This window comes from Anoplopoma fimbria, chromosome 6 (assembly GCF_027596085.1).
Source record: "Anoplopoma fimbria isolate UVic2021 breed Golden Eagle Sablefish chromosome 6, Afim_UVic_2022, whole genome shotgun sequence".
Lineage (NCBI taxonomy): Eukaryota > Metazoa > Chordata > Actinopteri > Perciformes > Anoplopomatidae > Anoplopoma > Anoplopoma fimbria.
The window spans coordinates 10,236,498-10,261,280 of record NC_072454.1 but is presented as its reverse complement, the minus strand read 5'-3'; the positions used below and the strand labels follow the sequence as shown (position 1 = coordinate 10,261,280).

Sequence of the window (24,783 nt, the reverse complement as noted above, 5' to 3'; positions counted from 1 at the left end):
ACATGATTTTTGTGGATTTCATTAAATTACTCCACCATGTATGGTTGAAATTGAAGTTTTCCATCGAAGGAAAACCAGCAATAACACCTCTTCACACTCTGCCTATGTTACAGCATGATTAAGTTCCGTGAGACCTTAAAGTTCAAATTTTTTTTATCGATTTTTTAAAAACTTTTCCTGGGTTATTGTTTTAGGCTTGTTACGACTTGACGTGAACGACCAAAAGACATCGTAGACACTTTTTTAGTTGCTAAATAAGTGAAATGATATCTTTCTATATAGAACTGAAATGTTATCGCTTATTTGCTTAATAACTATCAATGAAAAGCAAAGTTATAGAAAGTAGCACATGAGTATTGTAAACGCCTCAGGGAGGACGGCGGCGGAACATACCAACTCAGAAGGTGTGGGGGTGTCTGTTTTAAATAAACTTGAGTCTAGTGTGAGCACGCACTTATAAGTTTTGCTGTTTTTAATTAATAGTCACACTATAATGATTTAACTCTACATTATCTCGACACTCCCGTGGCTAAACAAGTATCTTAGTGGATAACTATTCTTCCGGTCTCCCCCGTCTACTTGGTTCGTCTGTCCTCGCATATTGTTACAAATCAATGTTGAAGGCTGAAAGCAGCAGCGAGCTCTCAGCTGCTCGCAGTAAGGAGCAGTCCTTCGCTGACCTCGCTGAGCTGGCAGCTGGGACAGCCGACAAAGTTTTCCTGCTTTCCCCTTTGTTGGAGATGATCTAACATCGAAAGAGCCTCTGCTGGCCAGGTAATAGGGGAATTTGTCCAGATACGTGATCGTTGTAACTGTGTTCAGGCGTGCAATCCTCATGTGTCTCTCACTGCTGTGGAGTTCACTTTGTCTGCTCATACTGGATTTCCTCTGCGATTGAAAACGTTAGATGACAACAATGTAAAGTTACTCTGGGCCATGCATCATAAAAAAAAAGTGTCTTTTTTTATTTTTTATTATTTGAACTATGCCATTTTGTGTCAGTCTGTGCAACCTTAAAGCTGGTTTGGGCACAAACAGTGGAGTTTGTGGCATGCATGTGTATGTCACATTATTGCCTCTGGATTATTTATTACAACGTTTCTGGACTAAATTAGTTGTTTTTTAGAGTTAACCACTGAGTCTCAGTTTGCTGCATTAAAAATGACTGCTTAATAACCTGCTTTAGAGGGGGTGCACACATTGACAAAGATCTGTGAGCCAGTAACCCCCCCCCTATATATCAACCATGGTAATAAAGCCCAGGCTGTTGTTAAATAGAGTACCTATGTAGGTGGAGAGAAGCAGTGTGGTTGCTTTGCAGCTCATATTGACATGTCTCCTCACCACAAGCTGCCACTGAAGACATTTGAGTCATAAGGCTGGCTTGCATATCACTCACCAATCTCCACCATGCATTTAGATTTATGTTTACTACCGAGATAGTGACTCGTAATTACTGTTTCCCCTGCCTTTATGTGCACGTATCAGAATTCTTCATGCTGAAGATGTCGAAACTATATGAGCCACTTTGTTCCTCCTCAATTTCGTTTCTGTTTTCGGAACATGAATAAAAGGCTGCATCCTTGAAGTCTAATCCAAATATACACTGCGTTTATCAGTCCATTGTTATGACTACATGAGTCATAGACACTGAATTTATGCTATTACACATTTATGAAATTGAAACTGGGCTTGCATATAGTGATAAGATACCGATAAGAGCATAAAGATTAAAGTCAATTCTCTTTTTATATGTATTTATGTTTGGATGTGTTGGTAGCTACATGTCTTAATCACAGAAGTTCTTCTAGAGTTCAATCTACTTCATTGCCTCTAATAAAAGGCTCTCTGAATATGGAGTGACATAGCAGCAAAGCACAAAACTTCTTGTTTGTCAGTGTTTCCTTTTCTTTGTGGGTTAGGAAGTAGCTGTTGGTGCTTATGTTTTGCCCTCTCTAATATTGCATGGCAGTCGGTTGATCTTTGTGGACACCATAAACACGATACCATGAAGAACTGGTTTGGTACCAGGGTACCTTTATTGAAAATACTTGGAAATGTTTCCTGCTGCCACCATGGCAGCGGTTGTCCTTGACTTGCAGTGGAAGGCTGGCTAGTTTGGTTTACTTAACAGGAATAAATAAGTACTTTTCTCAAGAATCCTGCTCAAAAAAGGCATTCAACAAAGGCAAGGTGTAGCTGAAGTTCAGGTTGGGAGTGAAGAGGAGACCTGGTTACAATATTAAATCTCATTTCAGCTCTAGTGTCTAATTACAAAGAGGATGTTGATAAATGCCTCACAAATACAGGTTAGGATAAGAGAAAACCTGCTCTGAGTGTTTCTGATCTGCCTTTCCACTTTTGGGAAGATTATGATGACTACACCTGGCTTTGATTTAAAAAAATAAATAAACCACTGCTGGAATGTTTCAGCTTGGTGTGTACAAGCAAATTGCATGTTTCAAATCCTATCATGTGGACATACTAATGTGTAGCTGTTGATTTTATCTGACAAGGGCTGGATTGAAAATGGTCTATTGTTGCCAACATCTGAGTATTGGTTTTTTTTCTTTCTACAAAACCCTTTTCATTTAATAAAATGTGCCAATCTTCAAATGCATTATGCATATATGTTTAATCCCGGCATAAAACAAACCAGCCATACAATACCTTTTGAGTAAATACCGTCTAAAATTCGCAAATCAATGGTTTTAATCTGAAAACGCATGATGACTGACTCCGTAAAAAAAGAAAATATTCAGATCAAACATTCAATGGCATTGTTACGGAAACTCTTGGTCTTGTTCAAAAGAGGTTCGAAACCAAGCCCAATATCTGACTAAAGAGGAAGTAACCCATTCTCATCACAGTGGCTGGTAATCACTTTTTTCTTTTAATGTTTTAAGTGAAGACCAACTTTATGCACTGCAATTGTACTCGGCAACAGCTCTGGCATTGTTAGTCCGTAGACTTGTTTTGGACATACTATAGACATAATTTATGGAAGCAATTAAGGCCGCTGGTTTTTTTTTAAAGGGGATCGCTCTGCACTCCAGTGTGTGCTCAAGACGCGCACATTTGCAACGTCTTTGTGTTGCAGGCAAAAGGCCCTATTAGAGCTCCATTCTGTCCGTGGGCAGCTGTGTGCTGAGCGAGCCACTGGTCCATTCTCCGTCTGTGTGCACAACTCTCTCTCTCTCTCAGTCTACACACTGACACTTCCACTCTGTCAGTTTCTCTCTTTTGGACTTTCCCTATATTTTAATTTCACTTTTTTGCCTGTTGCCAGAAAGGTAAAGCAAAAACAAACTTTCTGCTCCACTTATGTTGTGGCTCTCTTTCTTCCACTTGTTCCTCAGCCCAAGGCATTATGCAAAGCTGACAGAAAAGGATTGTTGGCCATGCCTGTCTGTGCCTCCATGCTACTCTCCATTCATTTCAGAAGCTTCCCTTTCTTCTCTGCGATCTGCAATCATAACTGCTCCCGTTTCAGACACACTGAACCTCATAAGACTTGGCTTCAGGGAGTTTAAAACAAATACTTTATTATTTCATGTTGTCAGTATACTTGTTATTATTCATTTTGTATCTTCCTTCCTTCCTCATGATAGATTTGTTAGTCTGGCGTCTCAACGCCCACAGAGCCTAAGACCTGCAGCTGAAAAGAAAAGAGGCATTCTCACATATACCAGAGAAGCACTCCCCCAACCCCCCAAGACAGGCACCAGTCTCTACTTAGAGATGAAAAGCATTCTGGGATGAAATAGGAAGGCTCCCATCAACACCATCCACAGTGTTTTTACCATGTGGCGATAGTAAGGAATCATAAGTTTAAAAAAAAAAAGGAAAAGTTTTCCCTGCTTTTTGACTCTAAAATGAGTGATTTTATACCCTCTGGGTCTTAGTTTTGTCTGCTTCTGGTTTTTTTTTTCCTGAGCTGCTTTAGATTGGCCTCTCCTCAAAATGTCAGCCATCACATAGCTCCTGACTAAATCATGTTTATGTAGAGGTTAGCTCTCCTATAGATCCAGTCTGGTGAAAAAATCCCCCAAGTGCATCCCTAAAAACAAAAACAAAACAAAAAAGAGAATTGAAAGCTTCTGTTAGTGTTTGGCACATACACCCTGTATTTCTAGTACCTGTTTTCTACAGTCCAAGTTGTGGAACTTCATACAGTTGACTTCAATGACCTTCCTCATACAATCCTGACACTTAATGTGTTACATCATCCAAAGAGGGCTTTTTGTGCAAGCCTAGGCTTGACAGAAGATCCAATGTGTCCTGGAAATCTTGCTTGCACAAAGAAGGCTGATTATCATAGCGACATGTGTCATAATGCCAGGCTAGAGGCCTCTGTAGGCGGTTTATTCTAATTAGTTCCCAGTTGTTTCGTTTGATTCTGTCAGCATGCTTAACATACACCTGCAGGTCATTCCAAACGACTGCTCAAGGCTGAACACCAGCTAGATTTACAACCAATTACCTTACTGCAGAATGTCAAGATGTATGATCGTGCAGATAAAAATCTAACATGAGTATTACAATAGAAAAGTTTAAGCCAATCATAAGTTGTCTGTTATTGTGCAAAATGTCACTGATATTCCAACTCATATCCCAGTAAAAGTAAAAGATGGGTTAAAAAAAACAACTTTCATGTTGCCCATCAGATGGACCTTATTGATGTACATTGAGGGTTTAACAATGAATCCAAGTCTATCTTCAAAAATTAGATCAAGTCACACATTCTGCCAACACTTTGATTTGTATGATCTGATAAATCAAATCATTCCCATGAGCTCTATAACAGTTAAAGCAAAAAAAGATAAATCATCGTTAAAACAAATGTCTGCTTTTGACAACTTCTTCACAACACTTGTTTTTTTTCTTCTGCAGAATGGAGAGCTCAAAAACATTTATATTTTCCACTATTATTAGCTGTGTCAAGTGTTAAAACACCAAAAATGACACACCTTCAGTTGGCTTTCAAATATTTACCCAATGCATCTGTTTTACACCTCTACTACACACCATGCGTATCATTCACAGGGTCCATATGTTGAGCTGAGCCCCCTCATGAATGAATGACTGGACCGATGGAATGCTGCTCATAGTTTTTGGTTTTTTTTCCCTCCCAACCCGTACACACTTTAAACTCGCCCATAATACACCTCCGCAACACAAGCATGATATTGCGTAACACCAGTAATGTGGCTTTATTAGTTGATTGGTGGTGACAATCTGTATAACATCACTTTCTTACACAACATAGGAGTGGTCACCATTACAAAGCTGAGCAGTTGCAGGGGTTTGTTAGCAGCACTGGAGGCTCCCATGTAATGTATCCCTGATGGATTAGGGCTCTGGTTAGTGTGCACGGAACAGAACAGGCACTCATGTATAATGGAGGAAACCACAGGCGGAAAAGGCTTGGATTGATGGGGGGGGAGGGAGCTGGGGGTTAGTGTAATTAGTGGGGTACCTGATGTATGGAGAGTCGTGGCATGCGAGGGGTCACTCCAGGGGGCAAGAGGCCCCATACCTCCCTTTACTCAAACAGAAACACCTGATCCTACGCCTGTCAAGCTTCTTAAGATTTCAGTTAACTTAGTTCTGGTCTGAGACACAGCGGTCGACCGCAAATAAATGTTACGGCTGCCTAAATAGAGAAGCTGTGCTGTGTCTGCAGCTTAGTAAACAGGCCTTGTTCAATAGTCCAGTTTCCTATGACAGACGCACTCACTGATGAAGAAATGATGAGTCGTTCAGATGTCACTTCATCTGCCTGTGTGATGTCTGCCTTTTATTTACACCGCCAGTTGTCACTGTTATCCTGCGTTTTGTGTTCGGTTGCTATGGCTACCTATCAAATTTACAGAAACAGTGTACTACTTAGCAACTGTTTTATGAAAGAAGTGAGAGAGAAGCTAGCCCCCCCCCCCCCCCCAAAAAAAAAAAAAATATATCTGTGAAATCTTGAATTGATTTTACTTAAAAGAAAATCATCAGTTTGAGTAAGCCTTTTATTAAAGCGATCACATATGAGTGAACCTAGTGGGGGCGATCCAAGTCACTACTTATTTTATGAGGCAGCTTGTATACTATAAATGGGAAATTATGTTGGGGTGTAATGTTTGTTGCCAACGAGGCATTTCATGTGAACTCTACTCTGTCACCATGCTTGGTGGATAGGACTTGCTTTCGTCTTTCTCTTCATGTATTTGGTAATAAAGTCAGTGCGTTCCACACCCAAATCAGCATGTGACCACAAGGGAAGCACAGCTCCTATACTGCAAAGGGAAGTGTTTATTTTCTTGTGTCTTCATGCCAACTTCAGTTAACTGGACTTTCAGGGTTGATTCTTAAGAATTGGCAATTCTCAAGAATTTATTTTGAGCGTGTGCACCTGTTGTTGTTGTTATTATAGGTAGCCGCTCCTTTTCCAAAGTAACAGTGTTAAATTGCCAATAGGGACTCTTAGTGATTGTTGTATGAGGATTAATGTCGTTAGAGACGAGATCAGGGGAATCTGCAACAGGAGGCCAGATTCTGACTACTGACAACGCATAAAGTTTGACTGAATGAGCTCTCCATTGTTAATGCACTTCTGAAGATCTAGTGGTGTAGTGGCCTGTTGTTTTTGGCTAGTGTTTCCGTGCCACTGGGAACTAGGGTGATGGCCAGAGGAGTCAGTGGTATGTCTTGACCTCCCTAGGACCATTTTTACGACCCCTCTCATTATATGAGAGAGGGGTGGCTGTGTGTTGAATTACCAATCCACACCGCAGACTTTCACAAAGGAATGGTTCTTACTTTTATTCGGCCCAGAATACAAAAAGCCTGAAACTTTTCTTTTTGATGTTTTTCATTTTGTTTCCCATGGCCATCTCCACTACGCAAAACAAATGCCAACGTCCAGCGTCATGCACCATAAAATGTGTTCTAGCAATGAAAGACTGAATAGAGAAAACATTTCAAATTTTGAGTAGCATGTGACCTTTTTCAGTATAACCACCTGATATGCACACAGTGTTTCACTCGCATTGCACATGCAGTGTAATGTTGGTTTGGTCCTCATCATTAGTATGAAATTAGTTGGTTTCTTTCAGCCGCAGCCACCTATCAAAGTCTTGACACCAGACGCGCTCCGCACAAGTATGCAGTAACCAGAGCCAATTGGTGATGGACACCAAACACCCCGTCACAGAACTTTAGGGGCCCCCGAATAGGCTTCTATTCATCTGCCTGTACAAATCACCGCCTGGGCAAAGAGCCATATTATCTTAGCTGCCCTTTCTAGTGCCCTCCTGAGTCACTGGCTATTGTGAGCCAAGAGCTGCTGTCTGCACCCCAGAGTACACAAGTCTGACTTGAATTACCATTAGATTTCAGTCCACCATGGACGTCAACTTGGTTACACGAACCTAGAATGTTTTATAGACCCAAACAATATCATAGTTTCCATTTAGGGTAGAGGGCTTTTCTTCAGTTTAGTTCTAGTATCAAATGGGAAATGACAAATACACGATGACAACATAACATCTAAGTAGACATTTGTTTGAGAACGGTGTTATTGCATCATGTATGATGAGTAGATGACTACATGAGTACATCGTACTCCAGATCACGACCTGCTGGGCAGCCACTTTTAAACTGCAAAAACATGGTAGCTGTGCCAAAAATGTCACTTTTTTTTTGTAAATAAACTAATCTGAATGGAGAAGTAGCACATCCAGCTGTAGGGTCATGCTTCATTTGATACTTACAATGCCTTGTTTAAATGATTGTGTACGATAGTAGGACGTACCTGTAGGTGAGCAGTCCTGCAAACAGGTCTCATCCTGGATTATTATTTTATTTTTTTGTATCACCGCAACCAGGAGATGTAGCCAACAAGGACGACTCACTTTACATAGTGAAAATCTGCTTTGATCACTAGAGGCTCCACACAAATGCTCTGCAGCTCTCTCTCCATTAGGCTCTGGTTTCCCCATCATGAGGAGTCGGTTCATTAAGTAAGCATGGCTCCAGGGTTGAATTCACACTCGGTCTGCCCTCTCCCATGACCCCACTTGCCAGTCACTACACATACGCACGCACACAAGTGCGGGTTAGCATAAACCTGCACACACATGTACAGACGCACATACTCGTTCTCACTGTCGAGGTGCTTTTTGAGCCCAGATGGAACACGTCTCACTTCAGTCAAACGGCACACTGTAACAGCATTTACACATGACCGTCATGCTCAACAACAACGCTCACACAAACCATCGCTACGTTGCCTCACCCATTAATCAGTGTCGGTCCTAATCAGTAGAGCAATCTGCAAAACTGATCAAGAAGAACATTCCCCTCTCTCTCTCCTCTGACTCCCACCACCAACACCAGCCCCCTTTTGCCTGCGGAGGCCCAGTTGTGCTCCACTGACTCTATGGGATAAATGGAGATAATGGGAGTCATATGCTAGCAGTTGGTTTGGGGCAGGCCTACGTGAAACATTTATAGTCCTCATGTAGTCATGGGGCTGGAGAAGAGGGAAGGGATTGAGATGACCCAGTGAAGTAACGAAACATTACTAGACTGGTTTAACATTTCTTCATCAAAGTTTTAACAACCTGCCCATCTTTTTCTTTTATGATGGGTCCCTTTTTTGGTTTGCACAAGTTACTGTCCCACAAATCTCAGTTAATAGCAAGTGCACACTTGCACCCTTCTATCTAAAGCCTGTTTTTAAAAGGGCAACCACCCTTGCTTAACATGAAACCACATTTTACACGGGCAGGATAACATAGTCGGCCTGGATGATCCATTAGTCTCGTGTTGCTCCACAGCAGAAAGCTGTCATTAGTCAGGAGTTGATTGCGGGGATCTGAACCATGCTGCAACTCTCTAATTGGGTGCTCTCAGTAAGTTTGTTGGTTGGCTAATGACTGAGAGAAGCTCAAGGCCAAGGTCAATCCAGCTATTCCTCCTTTTTTCTTTTTTTTTTCTCTCTGATAAAGAAAGTGTAACTGGACCTGCCAATAATTTACCTAGATCTTTCCAATGAATCAAGCAACATCAGAGTAAAGCAGACCTGACAAGGCATGGTGAGCATATGGACCATCTGCCTAACATATAACTGTTTTTAAGAGTTTGTGTTTACTGCCACCACTTCTGTCGGTGCTTTACCATCTGCGGGATTCAGGCAGTCAGTGAGGCAACCGCAGCCCCATATATGTTCCTCCTCTAGTCATACTTCTTAGCCACATCTGTAGTCATGTGCCGTGAGTGATGCCTTTTCCAGGATTAGCTAAACTATGCTTTCTGTTACAGCATGTTTAGATTCCCATATGTTCTGGCAGATGACGTTGACAAGCCAAATGTTCCATTATTTACAGGGTTATGGGAACTATTTCGCATACGGCAGCATGTTTTTGTTTTACAAAGACGGTAGTTTTATAGGCGTGTAGCTATATGGAGAACTGGGTGGTTAAGTTGCTATAAGTGTTACGGTGGTAAATGCTGAATGGGAAAAAAACACAAGTCAGCACTCTCTTTTCTCAACGATGTCAGCAGTGTAATTAAAGAAAGTAGTTAAATAACATAGTTTACAATTCCTGTTCCGAATCAGTGAATGTAGCCCAAATATCCATGTGAATTAACAATAAGCAAAAGTATTTAAAAGGAGGTGGATTATATATATTATATTATTATTTTTTTATATGTTATCCATCCGGTCTCAGCACCATGCACTGCTCAAACAGCCAGGCACAGTAACTGCAGTTTGCATGATGGTACATATTTATAGGAATTTGTAGACGCCTTGTATAAGATTGTTGTCTTCAGTAGATTTATGAAATGCAAATGTAAAAGGATTCATTTAAAATATGAAGGCAAAACCAAACTTAATTCAGGGGGCAAATAATGTTGTTGTCCCACTGGCTGCTAATTGCCTTCCTCTGCCTTAGGCTATGCTCAAACTTGAGCAGTTTTTTCGGTTCATCTCTCTGCTCGTCCTGTCTATCAGCCAGACTCACCCAAAAGGTGGCTTTTTCTGATCTCCATTTTTTTTGTTATATCTGTGGAAGCAGTGTGGCAAAGTGGAAATGATATGGGTTGCAATGTTCTTTCGGTTGTGTCCTAGATCGAAACCCAGTGTCGCTATTTAAATGAGTATTTATATTTACTTTACTCATCTTTTTCCGTCAACACAGGGTTTGGCTGAAGTGTGAGAGACACCCTCCCACCACCGCCGTCAGCACTTGAAGCTGCTCTGCAGATGGGAGGTCACCAACCGGTCGCTTGTTTCGCCCATATGCACTATCTGCCCTCCACCCTCACCTAAGATGGCTGCCTGTGGCCTTCTCTTGCACCCGAACAGACTGGACCAGAGCTTCGTGTTACCATGGTGATCATTTTCTTGAAAACACTGGAAAAGAAGAAGGGTGTCGATGATGTGAGGTCCAAGAACACCGAGAGACGGCTGGTGAGAGAAACTTAACCTTTTGCATTTCACACTAAGGAAACCAGTTGCAGTGTTTCACATGCTAGGTATTAGTCAGCAAAATGAATCGGTGATATGATTATGTTACATCAGTGCATGACCACAGGCCACAGATGACACATTTAGTCACGTATAGGCTACACATTTGCACAATACATGCAAACATGCCAGAATGTTTAGTATTTATCTTTAGCTGTCTTTAGTTGTCATAAATGCCACAGGGAAATGGAACCCAAGCCTTTTTTCTTTTTTTACTAACAACTTTCTAAAGCCACATGAGAAGTTAAATTTTTTCGTGTTCACTACCAAGATGTCCAGGATGAAAGCAGGAGGTTGAAGCTAGTCCGCTCCAGCGTGTTCTGCTCTACCTCGGGGCCTCTTAGCAATTGGTCATTCCCTGTAAGACCTCGAAAGAGAGCCGTCCATTGGCCTCCTGATCAGATGCCCCAACCACCTCAGCTTGCACATTTGATTCTAAGGAGCAGCGGCTCTTCTCAGAGCTCCTTCCGGATGTCTGAGCTCCTCACCCTATCTCTAAGGCTGAGCCTACCCAAAGTTCATGACCATAGGCTATGGTCTGAACGTAGATGGACTGGTAACTTGAGAGCTTTGCCGTCCAGCTCAGTTCCCTCTTCACCACAACGGTCCGGTACAATCTTAGCATCACTACTGACACCCCAGCGAATCCCCCTGTCTATCTCACGCTCCATTTCACCCTCAATCGTGAACAAGACCCCAAGATACTTGAACTCCCTCGACTGGGGCAGTGACTCGCTCCCAACCTGCAGGGTGCAATGCCTTGTTTTCCGACAGCGAACCATGGCATCGTACCTGGAGGTAGTGATTCTCATCCTGACCACTTAGCAGGGTATTCCAGACATGCACTCCAGTACTTGCTGGAGTTTACGTCTTGATGGCACCAACAGACCCTGGCTTTAAACTATATCAGTGGATATACAGTATAAAGGCTTTGGAATGTTGACCTAGCTTGATATTAACTTTCACTAATGAGATAACCATGTTGGGCCTGGAGTTTTAGTGAACTAATTGTTCCATTCAATCATCTTTTTCAACACAATGGCCTTTATTGTGGGTTCTACGCCTTGTATCTTAGAAAACATTTTTGTTGTTGTGGTGATAACCTCCAGGTGAGTCAGAGCAACGTATTGTGGCATTTCCCTTTTAGTCCTTTGTGCAGACAGCCACCACCCTGTTGTAAGGAGTGAACTGTGAGACAGGATAGGTGTCTGATCAGAAGTTAAGCATCTGTAGCCAAAATTGTTTTATACTTCCCATAAAACATGTTTTCTTTGTTTAAAAAAAATAATATATAACAGGTGGGGTGTGAAGTTTTTTATGACTCTCTAATGGGTAAAGCTATCGTCCAGCATCATTGTAAAAGTTGAAGTAAATTTTGAGCAAACTGTGTAACGAGGTTTTAGACTGGTTTTACAAGCTAAAAAGAATTACAGGCATTAGTGAATACATTTGTTCATTGCATTACACGAAAACATCTATACATTTGGAGTCACGTTTCCGTCCACCAAATAACTGTCAGTCAAACACAGTCATTCCATTTTTTGTTAATATGAAGATATGATTAGTGCAGCCTGAAGTAAGCATTGTATCAGATTAAGGTTGAGTTACTTTAACTGTTCTGTACTGTTGAGTTGGGTAGATTAATTTGCAGCATTGGGTATGTTGAGCTGTATAGCAATGTGTTATATTTATGTGCTCATATAGGTTTTTAGAATCTTAATCTGCAAACCTATGATAGCTGTGCAATAAATGCAGTGGAGTAAAATGTACAACGCCTTTCCTAATATACTGGAGAGGATTTATGAAGTACAATAAAGTTTAAAACACTGAACTAAAGTGCAAGTACTTTTTAGAATTGCAGGCAGAATAAGTAAGATTTTCCTTAAAAAACATTAGATGGACACAATACAAAAAGTGATACTTTCAATCATAATTTTTGACACACTATTTACACATTTCACCAATGTCTATAAAAACATGGTGCCAAACCAGGTGCCAGATCGTAAGGTTGCTTTTGTGTCTCCCTGACTGACAGTCCCTCTGTTTGCCTGTCCTCCACAGCGTGAGCTCCACACCATGAGCAGAGGGACCACCCTCTTCTCCTGTGGAACTGTGGGTGGGTTATCTCCACTTATGTCTCTCTGTTCGTCTTTCCTTCTTTGCAATGGCAATAAAATTCTTCCCATCTTTCTATCCTCTGCATTCACTCAAGAGCTGAACACTGGACAGTACTAATAGTTGAGGTGGGTTTTTTTTTTGTCATAACATCATTTCACAAATGTAATATCATAATGGATTGCCCCTTTGACTCCTTGTAAAGTTGAACCGTCAAGGTCAGCGACCCCGACTATAACCGTCTCATTTTTAATCCACTCGGTCTCTCACTTCTCCCTTTCTCAGTCACTCATCCCCCTTTCATGATCAGGGTGCACCTGCCTCCACACTACGTTGCACACCACTCTCATGGGAGTGAGCTGTAATTGAATATGCTGTTGCCTATGTCAACAATTTCCCTTTTGCTCCGTCAGTGTTGCAGTTATTGCCCCCTGTGTTAAAAGACGTGCTACTGTAAATTCAAGCCCCCCCCCTATCATGTTGCATGCTATGTGACCTTACACAGTGGAGCATGGCTTGCGGTTTCCACTGTTAATGTTGGCATTAACATTTTCTCACATGTCTTGTTAGTTCAACCAACACTTTGTATCTTGCTTTCAAAGGATGGCCTTTTGAAGTTCATCCCTTTCTCCCTTTGTCATGACATTCCTGTCAGGTCGTCACTGTAGCCCCCTTGAATTGTTTGGCCGCCCGAAACAATGATTTCCGTCCACAAGCCTGTGAGAGAGCGTGCCAAACTGAGAGACAACCATCCAAAAGGACGGGAATTTGGATCAGCGAGGGGCCCTTTTTGCCAAAGGCTTCAATAGATTCACGACATGACCACTTGGCTTAGTAGCTCAAGCCATTATGGCGCTTTACTGTAGGTGTATTATCTCCCACAGCTGTGTGATAGACTCTTTTGTGCAGATTGGGAAATAGCTGGCAAGTCCTGTTGCTTTCCAACTACTTGACTAGTGGAAGTGATTTGCCAACTGGTTTACTGGCTGATTCTTATCGTAATATGTAGATATTTGTAATCTGCAGTCTTCAGGTCCAGGTTTTAGATAGACTGGAGTGTAGATGCTTTTCTGTTTAAAAACAGGCCCATAACATTGAGTGGAAAGGCATGCTTTGTACTGAGGAACAGTCAGATTTCATTGGTGATCTAGGATTTCTAGTTTATTGTCCGTAACTATAAAAGTAATGGAGACAGGAGCTTGCTTAGAGTTTGGCACCAGAACAATGCGCGGCTGAGCTTTTCTCTTCATGTCTTCTGGCAGTTTATGTGAAAAATATTTGAGACATGGTGATCTTTTTGAGCCGTCGGCAACTAAACGATTCAGTATATCATAGTTAAAACTACCACGTTATTCCTTTTTAAAAACAAACTTCAAAGTTCAGACAAAATATGATTGCTTGCTGTCATCTTTAAGTATAGTTGCACATGAGCAGCACAAAGGACAAATTATTTGTTTAAATACCCCAAAGCTTTTCAGTTGACTCTTGTGCTTCGCTGTGTGTAACTAGACTTAAAAGACCCTACAACTAGTGTATGTTCATGTTCTTCGTCTCCTTACAGCAACCTTTTTCTCTTGCCTTAAGCTCGCTTCTGTTTGTTGTACCTTTTGTGTCTGTGTGGTTTAAGTGTTGAATGTTCCTTCCAGACATTTGTACCTTTTTTCTTTCAATACATTCTGCTTATTGCAAGTTAGAGCCGTTATTGAGGTCCATGAGTTTGTATGTTTTGACTGTTGCAGAGGCAGATAGGTGGATAGACCTGGGGCAAAGCTGTGCCGTCCAGCAGAGAGCTCCCTGCCAGCCTGGTGCCAGTCTGGAGAGCCTCTGGGATTTGATGCCTGAGCCGGGGAGCTGGCAATGGACCAAGGAGCCAGGCAGCGCCACGGCAATCAGCAGTCTGATAAGAGATCTCAGCCTCGGCGACGGTGGCGGGACCACCCCCGTCTCCCCCACCACGTCCACCACTGCTCACTACACCACTAAAGCTCCCAGCCAAGCTCCGGCGGCACCCCCGAGCAAACGTCAGTGCCGCTCCCTGTCGTTCTCCGATGAATTCACTGGGTTCCGCTCATCTTGGAGGCCCCAAGGCTCCAGAGTGTGGACAACGGTGGAGAAACGAAGGTGCCACAGCGGAGGAAGTGTGCGGGGAGGAGCGGGTTTCTCCAGCGCTCATCTTCCCACCATGCAGCGTAGCTCCAGCTTCAGTTTGCCCTCACGCTCCAGCGTACCCTCAGATGGAGCCCTGGAGCTGCCATTCTTCAACCAGCGACTGCCTCTCCACCCTCAATTTACTGCCTCTCCAGTCTCCCCTACCTCTCCTTCCTTACATCATCACCACTCCAGCCATCACCACTTCCTCAGGCCCCTCTCCCTCTCCCACGAGCAGATCAGCCTGCCAGAGCTGAAGAGGGAAGAGGCTTCCGAGGCCAGCTCTCCAGACTCCACCCCAGAACTGGGGAGGCGAGCTGGCCAGAGGGCCAGGGCCACGGGATGTCTGTCTCGGAGCAAGTCCCAGCCCTGTGTGCTGAATGACAAAAAGATTGGGATGAAGCGCAGGAGACCAGAAGATGCCCAGGAGCAGCGGCCCTCCCTGGACCTGGCAAAGATGACTCAGGTTAGCTGGAAATGTGGAACACGTGTTGGCATGCACAGACAAGCACACACTTGCATTCGGTTGAATGCGTGTTATTATAGCTTTGACTAACTTCACAGCACTTACATGCAATGATTACATCAACATAACATGTTCTTAATTCATAACATAAATCGGCATCAGTTTATTTCTAATCTTGCTGCAAACTGTCCTCTATTGCATTCAGTTACATCCCGGACCAAACATACTTACCACACAGACAAACACCTTTTTGATCCGAGACCAAGAGGAAGTTCAAGAGATCCTCTAACACAACTGGGCCTTTCTCTCTCTCTCTCTCTCTCTGTCTCTCTCCATCTGAGTTTGATCAGGGACTCGATTTAATGAAGCTGAATTAAGTTTTCTGGGTCGTCGGTCCGAAGCCTCAGGGCTAAGTGATATCAGGCCTCCCTCACTTTAACTCAGGGAGTGGTGCTTACTGAAGAAGCATTCCTCTTGTTCGGTCACGCTGCCTAGTGCTACGCTCTGGCAAGCCCGGCTCCGGTTTATCATTTCATTTACTCTGTTGGGTAAACGGCATGTCCGAAGGTTGGACCCCTGACCGATCATTTGCTTCCTCTCTGCTTATACTTCTGCACTATATTTCCGTCTTTCATTCCCAGCACTGCTTCTTTCTTTTGCCCTCGGTCTACTATCAGGCAGCTAGAGCAACCAAATGTGATTCACAGTGAGGATATTTAGATGAGTTCTGAATTGCTTTCCTCGCGACAAGAGTTTATTTGTTCTTTTGAAAGGTCAGAGGAAGCAGTGGAACAGCCAGAGGGTAAAAATGACCCCTGAACAAACCAAGACCCAAAATAGAGCCGTAGAAGTATTTTAATGACATGTACTGTTTTTGATGCTTGGCAGTGCTCTGATGTTTTTACAGAGCCCAGAAAGATCTTGATTCTTCACATCCTGCCTCATTATTCATTTGAATGCTCATGAAATCTACATTACCAAATCCAGCATGTACTCGTCAGCTAAAAATATTCCTGCTTTCCTGGATGTAGCACTCGTACGACAAAACTAAAATCTTCCTTCAACTTACCTCCTGTCTCGGAAATATGGTTTCCTTTCCTGTTCTCCTATTAGAAAGTACCATCAATTTATATCCCTCTACTCCTCCCTTCCTCTTCCCAAAGATTTCTGTTCCCAGCCAGTCACCCTCAGGACCTAGCCAGGGTTGGATCAACAAGGCTTTGGTAATGGAGCCTAGCGAGCATGTTTCCTCTAGTCATGCCAGCTGCTAAGAGGGGAAAATCAGGCACGATGATCACACATGTATGCACAGATACGCACACGCACACACACACACACACACACACACACACACACACACACACACACACACACACACACACACACACACACACACACACACACAGAGTCAGTTTTACATTAACTCTGGTCCCAGCAGTTCTCTGATGCAGGAGGACGCATCTGCAGTGTGCCCAGGAAGCCAAATAAGCATTGTTGTGCTATGTCACGTAAATGAAATAACCTGAGGCACTGTTAAAGATTCTCGTAGTAGTCATTGGTGTAAGAAGTGGTTTGTCTCAGTGATAGCTAAGGGAAAGCTCTAGTGGCTGGCAAGCTGTCTGGAAAAGGAAGTGGTAATGTGCAGACGCTGGGCTGGTCACAACCTGTGTCTGTTAACCTTCAGGGAAAAGCTGAGGTTTTACCGCCTCACAGGTGCAATTTTGTTCTTTGCTTGCTTTTTGGAAAAGATTTGTACCTGCAGTTATCGATTTCAGAATACATGTCACATATCAGTAATTATACTTTTATTTACTTGTTTTTGGACAAACTGGATTTGTGAACTGACCACTGACGGTCGTTGCTATTTAAGTGATGCACTCCTTTTCCCCTGGCTGTACATACACTTTCACTCCTTTCATCTACAACACTCTCGAGCTGAAAAGGCATCCAACTCCTATGGAAGCATTTGACAGACAAGATTCCATTTTCATTTAGAATTGAATCTGTTAGTAGCGAAAAAGCAAATTGCATCGTTTAATTTTGATAAACAATTTGAGCTTATTAACGAACATGTAATTGTGAAATGACATGCTGTTCCGCCAACTGCTTCTATACTCTGCCCTGCCCGTGGGGCATAAACTAAGAGTTATTACTCTCACACCTACGCACACTTGCCACCATACTTTATCCATTTTATAGGTGTGTGTGTGTGTGTGGATGAGTAATACAGTCCATGTGAGGAAAAACACCAAAAAGTCTGTGCACTTTTGTGTGGCAGCAATCACTGTCTCTTATCTCCCCATTACAGACATGTTTATTTCTTTGTTGGACTATCCAATGCAGAAAGTTGTTTTAAAGCCTGCTGCAGGTTGGGGGGGGGGTTTAAGGATTGTGAGGGTCAACATATTACAAGTCCCTCAAGTGTGTTGTCAGTGGAACATGGTGTAATTTGGCCTCTAGATTCCTCCACCACGTCAATGAAGGCGGGTGTGAATTCTGTGGATGCATGTCATGCTTAGCGGCTATAGCTCTACTACCGTAGGGATTTAAGTTCGACCACCCCCCAAAATTCCTAGAATATTCTCCTTGTCGGCCGTGTTTATCAGTTCATTCCTCTGTCTGCTGCCTTGTTTTCCAATCCTCCACTGTCTTTTCACCTTGGCCCTTTTTGTTGTGTTTTCCTATGCGTAGTGGGTGTAGCGACTTGTCAGAAGGGGAATGTTGTGTCTTGTTTCTAGATCACTTTTCTGAATGATGGTTGACGCAGCTCACACTTTGCTTGTGAGGAAATGGCTCATGTGAAATGCCTCGTTGTACTTTTCTTTTTTTTTTTTAAAGAAAAATTACAGACCATCATTGGTTTATCTGTGGTAGCAGTATGGGTGGTAAAAAAAAAAAGGGGGGGGCGTGTTGAGCCAGTGCTTGGATGTGTTTGTGTGGTTGCCTGTGCATTCAGCAGAGAAATGGCAGGGTGAAGAAAGGGGGTATTATTTTCTGCAGGGAAGCTGGCAGACAAACTCCTCACCCTTTCTCTATTAATACCTTCTCCCCCGCCCGAGTTCGAGCTGCTCTGCCCGTCTATCTCTATCTCTCTCTCTCTCTCTCTCTCTCCATTCCTGGGATGGCAGACATGGTGATCATAGCTGAGCGTCAAACCCCCGCAGGCATGAGAACACCTAGGTGGGCGTCTTGAGGTGCGGTGCTCGAGGTTTCATAACGGCGTGATGCGACTTGTCCCAAAGGTGCTCTGTTAAGCATCGACCAAAACAGCAGTGTGCAGTCACCCCGTGCTTGTTCAGCCTTTTGATTCATCTTTACATATTTATCTGATATTGTTCATCTTGCATGTAGGCATTTTCACCTATCTGCCATGCATTGCAAAACAAAGGACAAAGCAGGCGCAGACAGCATCGTAGATAATTGATGCGGAGGTGTGCAAGTATGCAGTCTGGCTGTCAGGAGTGAGTTAAGTTCTTGTCTCTCTGTCTGCACCTCTGCCCTCTCCTTTTTGTTTTATAGTTGTTTGCTGTTGGAGGTCTGTTTGCCTGTCTTCTTTGGAGCCATTTGTGGCTGGATGTTGTTAATCTGACCTCGTGAAAATTACTCGTATTTTGAATTTGTAAATAGAATGCGAGAACCGCATGATTATTTTCTTTGTGTGTGTGTACACCTCTCTGTGTGTATGTGCAGGTCCTCTGCCAGAGTACTTAGCAGGGTGTTTGTTGTTTGCCCTAATTATCAGGAGGATATTTGCCTAGCCTCTTGGCTTTTGCTTGTGCTTCTCCCACAGCAGATGCCTTTTTCGATCCCCATGTTGTTGAAAATGTTGTTACAGTTGTTACTGGTTGCGTTGATTGTGGTTTACAATAATGATGTCTACCAGAATGTCAGTTAGCTATATAAAGAAAGTGTTTTATTTTATGACTTTGAATGATGAAGAAAATGGAAAAAGTGGACTCTCTTTTAGCGGGTAATCCAGTGTGAATGGAATAAAGTTGTAAACCTAAATATTTATATACATCATACATTGGTTTTGATATAATTTATTGCAAGCCAGTTATGTTTCACCATGTCAGGCCACATCTGTAACTACTTCTGTCTTCTTGATGAAAACAACGCAATATCATGAACCTGCTCAGTCCACAGTGTGTTTGCATGTATTGTAAACAGATACAAGAGTTACTGTGCATTCCAATGCCCATACTACCATAGTGTGCCAAAACAAAGTATGTTGAATGCAGTGTGCCAAAAAAACACGATGTCCTCTCATGCATCCGGTTGCATTTTGCGGAATGCAAGCCAGCATGCTTTACTGTCTAATCTGACCCACAAACATCTGCCTAGAGGATATATGTTATGACGATGTCCCAACTGAATGCAAACTGCATGCAACATTATGTACTTTATTAGGACAACTGCAGCATGTACGAAAAGAAGTAGTAAAGTATTTGGAACCCAGTCTTGTTCTTCTTCTTTTGCATGTCTGGCGTGTTTGCTGCCCCCAGTGGTCGACACATGTGTCATACTATTAAAGCACTTTTGCCAAATCAGCTAGAGATGGACACTTAAAGGAGAACTACACTGACTTTGGGCCTGAGTTTTAAACATTTTTACCCCTTTTTTTTAAGGATTGCAACTTTATAGGAACAATTATTTAGTCAGAAAATGATTAGATTAAGAAAGTAACCTACCCAACTGCTTATTATGGCAGTGACTTATGTGAGACGGGACAGCATGAGGTTTTAGACCCTAAATGTGCGTGAATAGATGGTGAATATAGTGTGTGTGTGTGTGTGTGTGTGTGTGTGTGTGAATATGTGTGTGTGTGTGTGTGTGTGTGTGTGTGTGTGTGTGTGTGTGTGTGTGTGTGTGTGTGTCCATGTGTGGGTGTGGGGTGTGTGTGTGTGTGTGTGTGTGTGTGTGTGTGTGTGTCCATCTGGGTGGGGGTCTGCTCAAGTGAAAGGGGGAAAAAAAACACACAGGCAAAGCTGGGTACATAGCAGAAATCTAACCCTTCTCCCCCAACCTCCCACCACACCCACCCAAATCCCAGTCAGCCCCAGTCGATTTTTATAGAAAGCATATTGTGGAGACGCTGCCTCTCCCCCCTCCTTTTCTCCCTTCCTCTCAACTCCTCCTCTGCTGTGATAATTAGTAGTGGGGTTATACCAGGGGGTTCAACAGAGAGAGCAAGGGCTCAGAAATTCCCTTTTTCCACTCTAATGGGGTAGCTACAGCAAACGCCAAAAGGCCTCTTACTCCTCACATGAGCACCTTAAGCATTTGCAGATGAGGTATCATGTGTTTGAGCAGCTTACATGTAAAGTTAATCCAGCAAAAGTGAGCCAACTTTCAGACGGCCAAAATCCCGTGTTAAAGTTTTCTTTTGGAACGTGCTGAATCAGAGCAAGGTAAAGAGTGAGTCTACTAAAGTCAGGCTGAAGAAAAGGAGACTCCCAGCTTATTGTAACGGGAAAAGCAATGTCCCAACACACTGGGGAGCATTAGAGGTGTCCGTCATGTAAACCGAGGCTCTATAGAGAAAACCTCATCTCTATTCACCTCCATGCCTCCAACATCTGCTGCTGGGGCACCGCAGAGATCATTAACCCCTTCACTGCGCTGCACGGCTGCCTCTCTTTGTCTAACAGAGGAATTCAGGGTGGAAAGAGAGCCCGTCTCTCTCTCCATAGAGGGCAGAACGACAAAATATCATAACCACTTTACAAGATTAGGTTTCCAGTGTGTGTTTCAAATTGGCTTCCACTGTGATAAATAGGCAGAGAGCAAAAGTTTGAAACAAGATACCTTTTGTGGTTTGCAACTTTATTCTGAAGCCAGAGGGTTTTGTGTATGTTACCCGGCGGCTTGCGTGTGTACTTGCGTGCTTGTGTGTTTACATGCTCACATGCGGTCGATGACGGTAAAGCCAGCTCTTGGCTGCCCAAACTTAAACCCAATTTCAAAGTGACATCCTGGAAAACCCTGAGCTTGATTTCCCCCCCTCCTGACAAACCCCTGTACTTTTATAGCTTCATTAGACTGAAGCCAGAAAGTGAACATGAGCTCAGGCACTAACACACACACACACACACACACACACCAACATCTATTTTCCCTCTTTGTCTCCTCTATACAGAAACTTCAGACTTTTCAGAGCTTGAGCTGCCCCGGATTCTCAGCCAGCGACGGCTGCCAATCAGGCTTGCCCACTCACACCTCCAGCCAACCAGATTGGGACTTCACTGCTGTGTCCGAGCTGGAACTGGAGTCCCGGCAGGAAGTGGCAGGAGACGACGAGGAAGAGGATTCATCCTTCGAGGAGCTGGATAGCGACTCAGCTTGTAGCGTGGACTCGAGGTCCGGCTCTCCTGTAGGCATCGTGGGCAGTAAACACACCCTCTGGAAGGGTGGGACACAGAGGGACATTTTCCAGCTCGGGGGAAAGCTCGATCTTGATCAGATTGAGAGAAACTGAACATTTTGTAGGAGATTTTTTTTTTTTTAAAGGGCGTGTCTGGACTGTTTTGGAAAGTTGTTTGACATTGATGATGTACCAAGAGATGGTGATGAGGAAGGGCTGTGAGGAAAAAGAGTGGAGGAGTGGACTTTGAAAGCGAAAGAAATGGAAAGTGATCGATGATGGACTGAGTATGTTGTTAACGACTGCCTTTTTAATGACACATTTGCCTTGAACATTATTACTGTTTGAATCAAAAAGCAGTGAACTTTTTTTTTTTTTTTTTTTTTTTTTTGGGTATTCAGCTTAACTCAGGAGTAGGAAAGTGAGGGTTAGTCTTAAGAAAAACTCCCAGCCCCCACTGTCTGTTCAACCTGATGACCTTTCCAAAGTCAGCTAACCTTAGGTTTGTAGTACTGTAGCAGTAGCTGGGCTCGCCTGTATTTAGCGCAAGTTTTTTTTTTTTTCAGAGAATGCAGGGGTGTCAGGGAAGAGGTGAAACAGGGAGGAAGGGAAACAAAGTGAAGATGTGTCTTCTCACAGACTTACCCTTGACCTCCCTCTTCGTCTTATGTGCACACATGAAAATATGATCTTTTTGCTGAATGTAGGCTCAATAAGCTTTATGAGGAGTTCGGAATATGACAGTGCCTTCTTTTGGATGTTTGCTCTATCGGTTCTCTAGCCTCAATCGAAGCCACCTTTTCTGACCTTTTACTCGTAGTTTCTTAATATGCAAATTGTCTATTTGAATTAAACACTGAATCTCAAGTTTTCAGTTCTAATATCAATGTATATTTTTCTAAGTAACTGTTTTTTATGAGTTGTTTGTGAAGGAGGAAGAATACAAGGCCTTTTCTTTAACAGAATGGACATGTAATAAATGTACAACCTGCACTCATATGTCTGGTTTAATTTCAGCTTATTTATAAATGCTTTGTACTAAGACAGATTTCACTTTGACAGATCAAAGTTTCCAGAAACCCTTAAGAAGTGGTGCTCACTTCCTGCTTCATATTTCAGAGCCATTTTACTGAAGCTCACTCATTCAAACTTCATTGTTTTGAATATCCATAAATGTATTTTCTTATGCCCTTTTTTTTTTTAAGTCATTTGCAGCTCTTGAGGAAGACAGCAAGTTAGGTAAACATCTGTGTAATGCCCTGTTGTTGCCCACCAGCCCCAAACCAAATGGTAGGAAGTCTAGACATGAATTGTCCTTGGCCTGTAACCCAGCGGTGACCAGAGGAAGTGATGTCAGGAGAAAATTTCCCGAGACCTGTGAGGCAGATGGACCGAAAGCTGTGTTCCTCCCTGGGATTTCCTATCACGTCTCTCTTATGTCTGTCCAAGTTACTAAAAACAAACTCGAAGCACCTGCCACCCTTTTATAAGACCTACTTCTTTTGCGGGTCCTTCTCTTTAAACAGCATTAAAGGCTTGTGTCGTCACTATAAATGGCCACGGGGGAAGCTGTATGCTGACAAAAAGTGATAGGACAGATTGTTTTTTTTCAACACGGGGAGGAAAGCCTTGGCTGCAGAACCGTGTTTACGTCCAAAACAGGATGTTCCAGCCAGTTGCAGCTTTTCCTTGAAGGAAGGTGAACTCGGACATCTCAACCCTGAGGTGTTGGCTTACACAAACACACACTCAAACACGTACAGCACCCACTCATTCAAAGGCCCTGAAAATGGATGAGTGTGCTTGGCTTGTATATGCAGAAAACCTGTCAACCGGCCCAGAAAACTGTATAGGCTGTCACTTTTTCAATCCTAATAGGTGAGAGATTGTCTCTCCGCCTCTAGATTTCGCAACAATAAGTATGAGTTGATGAAAAGAAGGACAAAGGGCTCACATTTAGAGAATGAAAAGACATCTGGTCACGCCTCACTTCTTTGACTTGACACAAAAAGGCTGGAAACACAAAATCCTGTTGCCATCAACAGCGGTCTGGTTGCTCACTGCTCCCAAAGGTCAGTGAAACACACACACACACGCACACACACACCCCTCCACTTCCTCTCTAACAGGAAGTGGAGGGCTAAGTAGGGGAGTGAGTTAATATCTGAGGTAAAAGCGCTATAAATAGTGAGCATTGTAGTTGCTGCTGACAAATGTAGACATTGGAGAGAGGGAGACAGGAAAGGCCACATTACATACCCACATTCACAGCAGCCTGCATTGCACACAGCCTCGATTACATGTGAGAAAACATTGGCTGTGTTTTCAAAGCAAGCCTTGTTTTTTTCCGCTGTCAGCAAAATGACTTGAACCACTCTTTGAGAACCTCAGAGGAGGTCAGAATAATGACATCACTTATCTCAGCCTTTTAAGGCGTAATCTAGTGTTTATGTCCAAGTGAGTGGGAGCCATGCTTGCATCTTGACTTAAGAGGAATATTTCTTATGAAGTACTGATGCGTTTAAGGCCTCTTGTTCTCCTCTGGTGAGTGTATTTGTGTTTTGGGTGAAGATTGCATCATTTTTTTTACTGTCAGGGATAATTGACATAGGACAAACACGGGTTGTTAAAAACAGGGTAGACGTGACGTTGTATATACTGTCGGCCTTAGGAGAGCAAATAAAGAGCCACAGAAAAAAAAATTACAAAAATTGATGAAAACTCGTAAAAGCAACACAATCTTACTAAGTAAGAAAAAAGAAACTTTGATTTTTTTTTTTTGGTTACAAAAAACTTTTGTGTTTTTGAAGTGCATGTTGTTAAATAATCATCAGAGACTATTACAATAAATGTGTTCAGAAGTAGCCTATTAATAATTCATACACCTCCTAAGTCATGACACATGGTTTTCCACTATATGATAGTACATTAGCCGCTATCAGAGAGTTTTGTGGAAGGTTTATTAGATCATAAGAGATACTATAAAGAGTATATGTCTGTGTGAATAGTATGCAGATTGTGCTGTGTAAGAATAGAGCAAGAGAAATAAGCACAGACAATGTATAATGAATAAATAAATTATAATAAGAGGGAATAGAATGAGCAAAAAATGAATTTTGCTTGTTTGTTTCAGGAAAACCGCGCCTCCAGTTTACTGAAGATACA

At 42.7% G+C, this 24,783-nt stretch overlaps 1 protein-coding gene across 2 annotated transcripts; it reads left to right on the top strand.

Annotated features, from left to right (window-relative positions):
• The first annotated feature begins 653 nt into the window (after nucleotides 1-653).
• Nucleotides 654-22,638, top strand: LOC129092632 (protein FAM53B-like). Of its 2 annotated transcripts, XM_054600641.1 has the most exons (5): nucleotides 654-774; nucleotides 10,197-10,468; nucleotides 12,587-12,641; nucleotides 14,380-15,254; nucleotides 21,394-22,637. In XM_054600641.1, exons 2-5 carry the CDS (start codon nucleotides 10,388-10,390, stop codon nucleotides 21,730-21,732), a joined length of 1,350 nt encoding a protein of 449 aa, XP_054456616.1. In that variant the 5' UTR covers nucleotides 654-774; nucleotides 10,197-10,387; the 3' UTR covers nucleotides 21,733-22,637. The 2 variants fall into 2 exon arrangements, with proteins under 2 accessions (XP_054456616.1, XP_054456617.1); XM_054600642.1 differs by lacking the exon at nucleotides 654-774 and having other exon boundaries at nucleotides 10,382-10,468; nucleotides 21,394-22,638.
• The last annotated feature ends 2,145 nt before the right edge of the window (nucleotides 22,639-24,783 follow it).

Excerpts from the sequence above, each read along its gene's own strand:
- LOC129092632 (XM_054600642.1), top strand. The coding sequence starts at position 10,388 with ATGGTGATCATTTTCTTGAAAACACTGGAAAAGAAGAAGGGTGTCGAT. Across the intron at positions 12,642-14,379 it reads CTTCTCCTGTGGAACTGTGG|AGGCAGATAGGTGGATAGAC; the intron begins GTGGGTTATCTC and ends TGACTGTTGCAG. Across the intron at positions 15,255-21,393 it reads ACCTGGCAAAGATGACTCAG|AAACTTCAGACTTTTCAGAG; the intron begins GTTAGCTGGAAA and ends TCCTCTATACAG.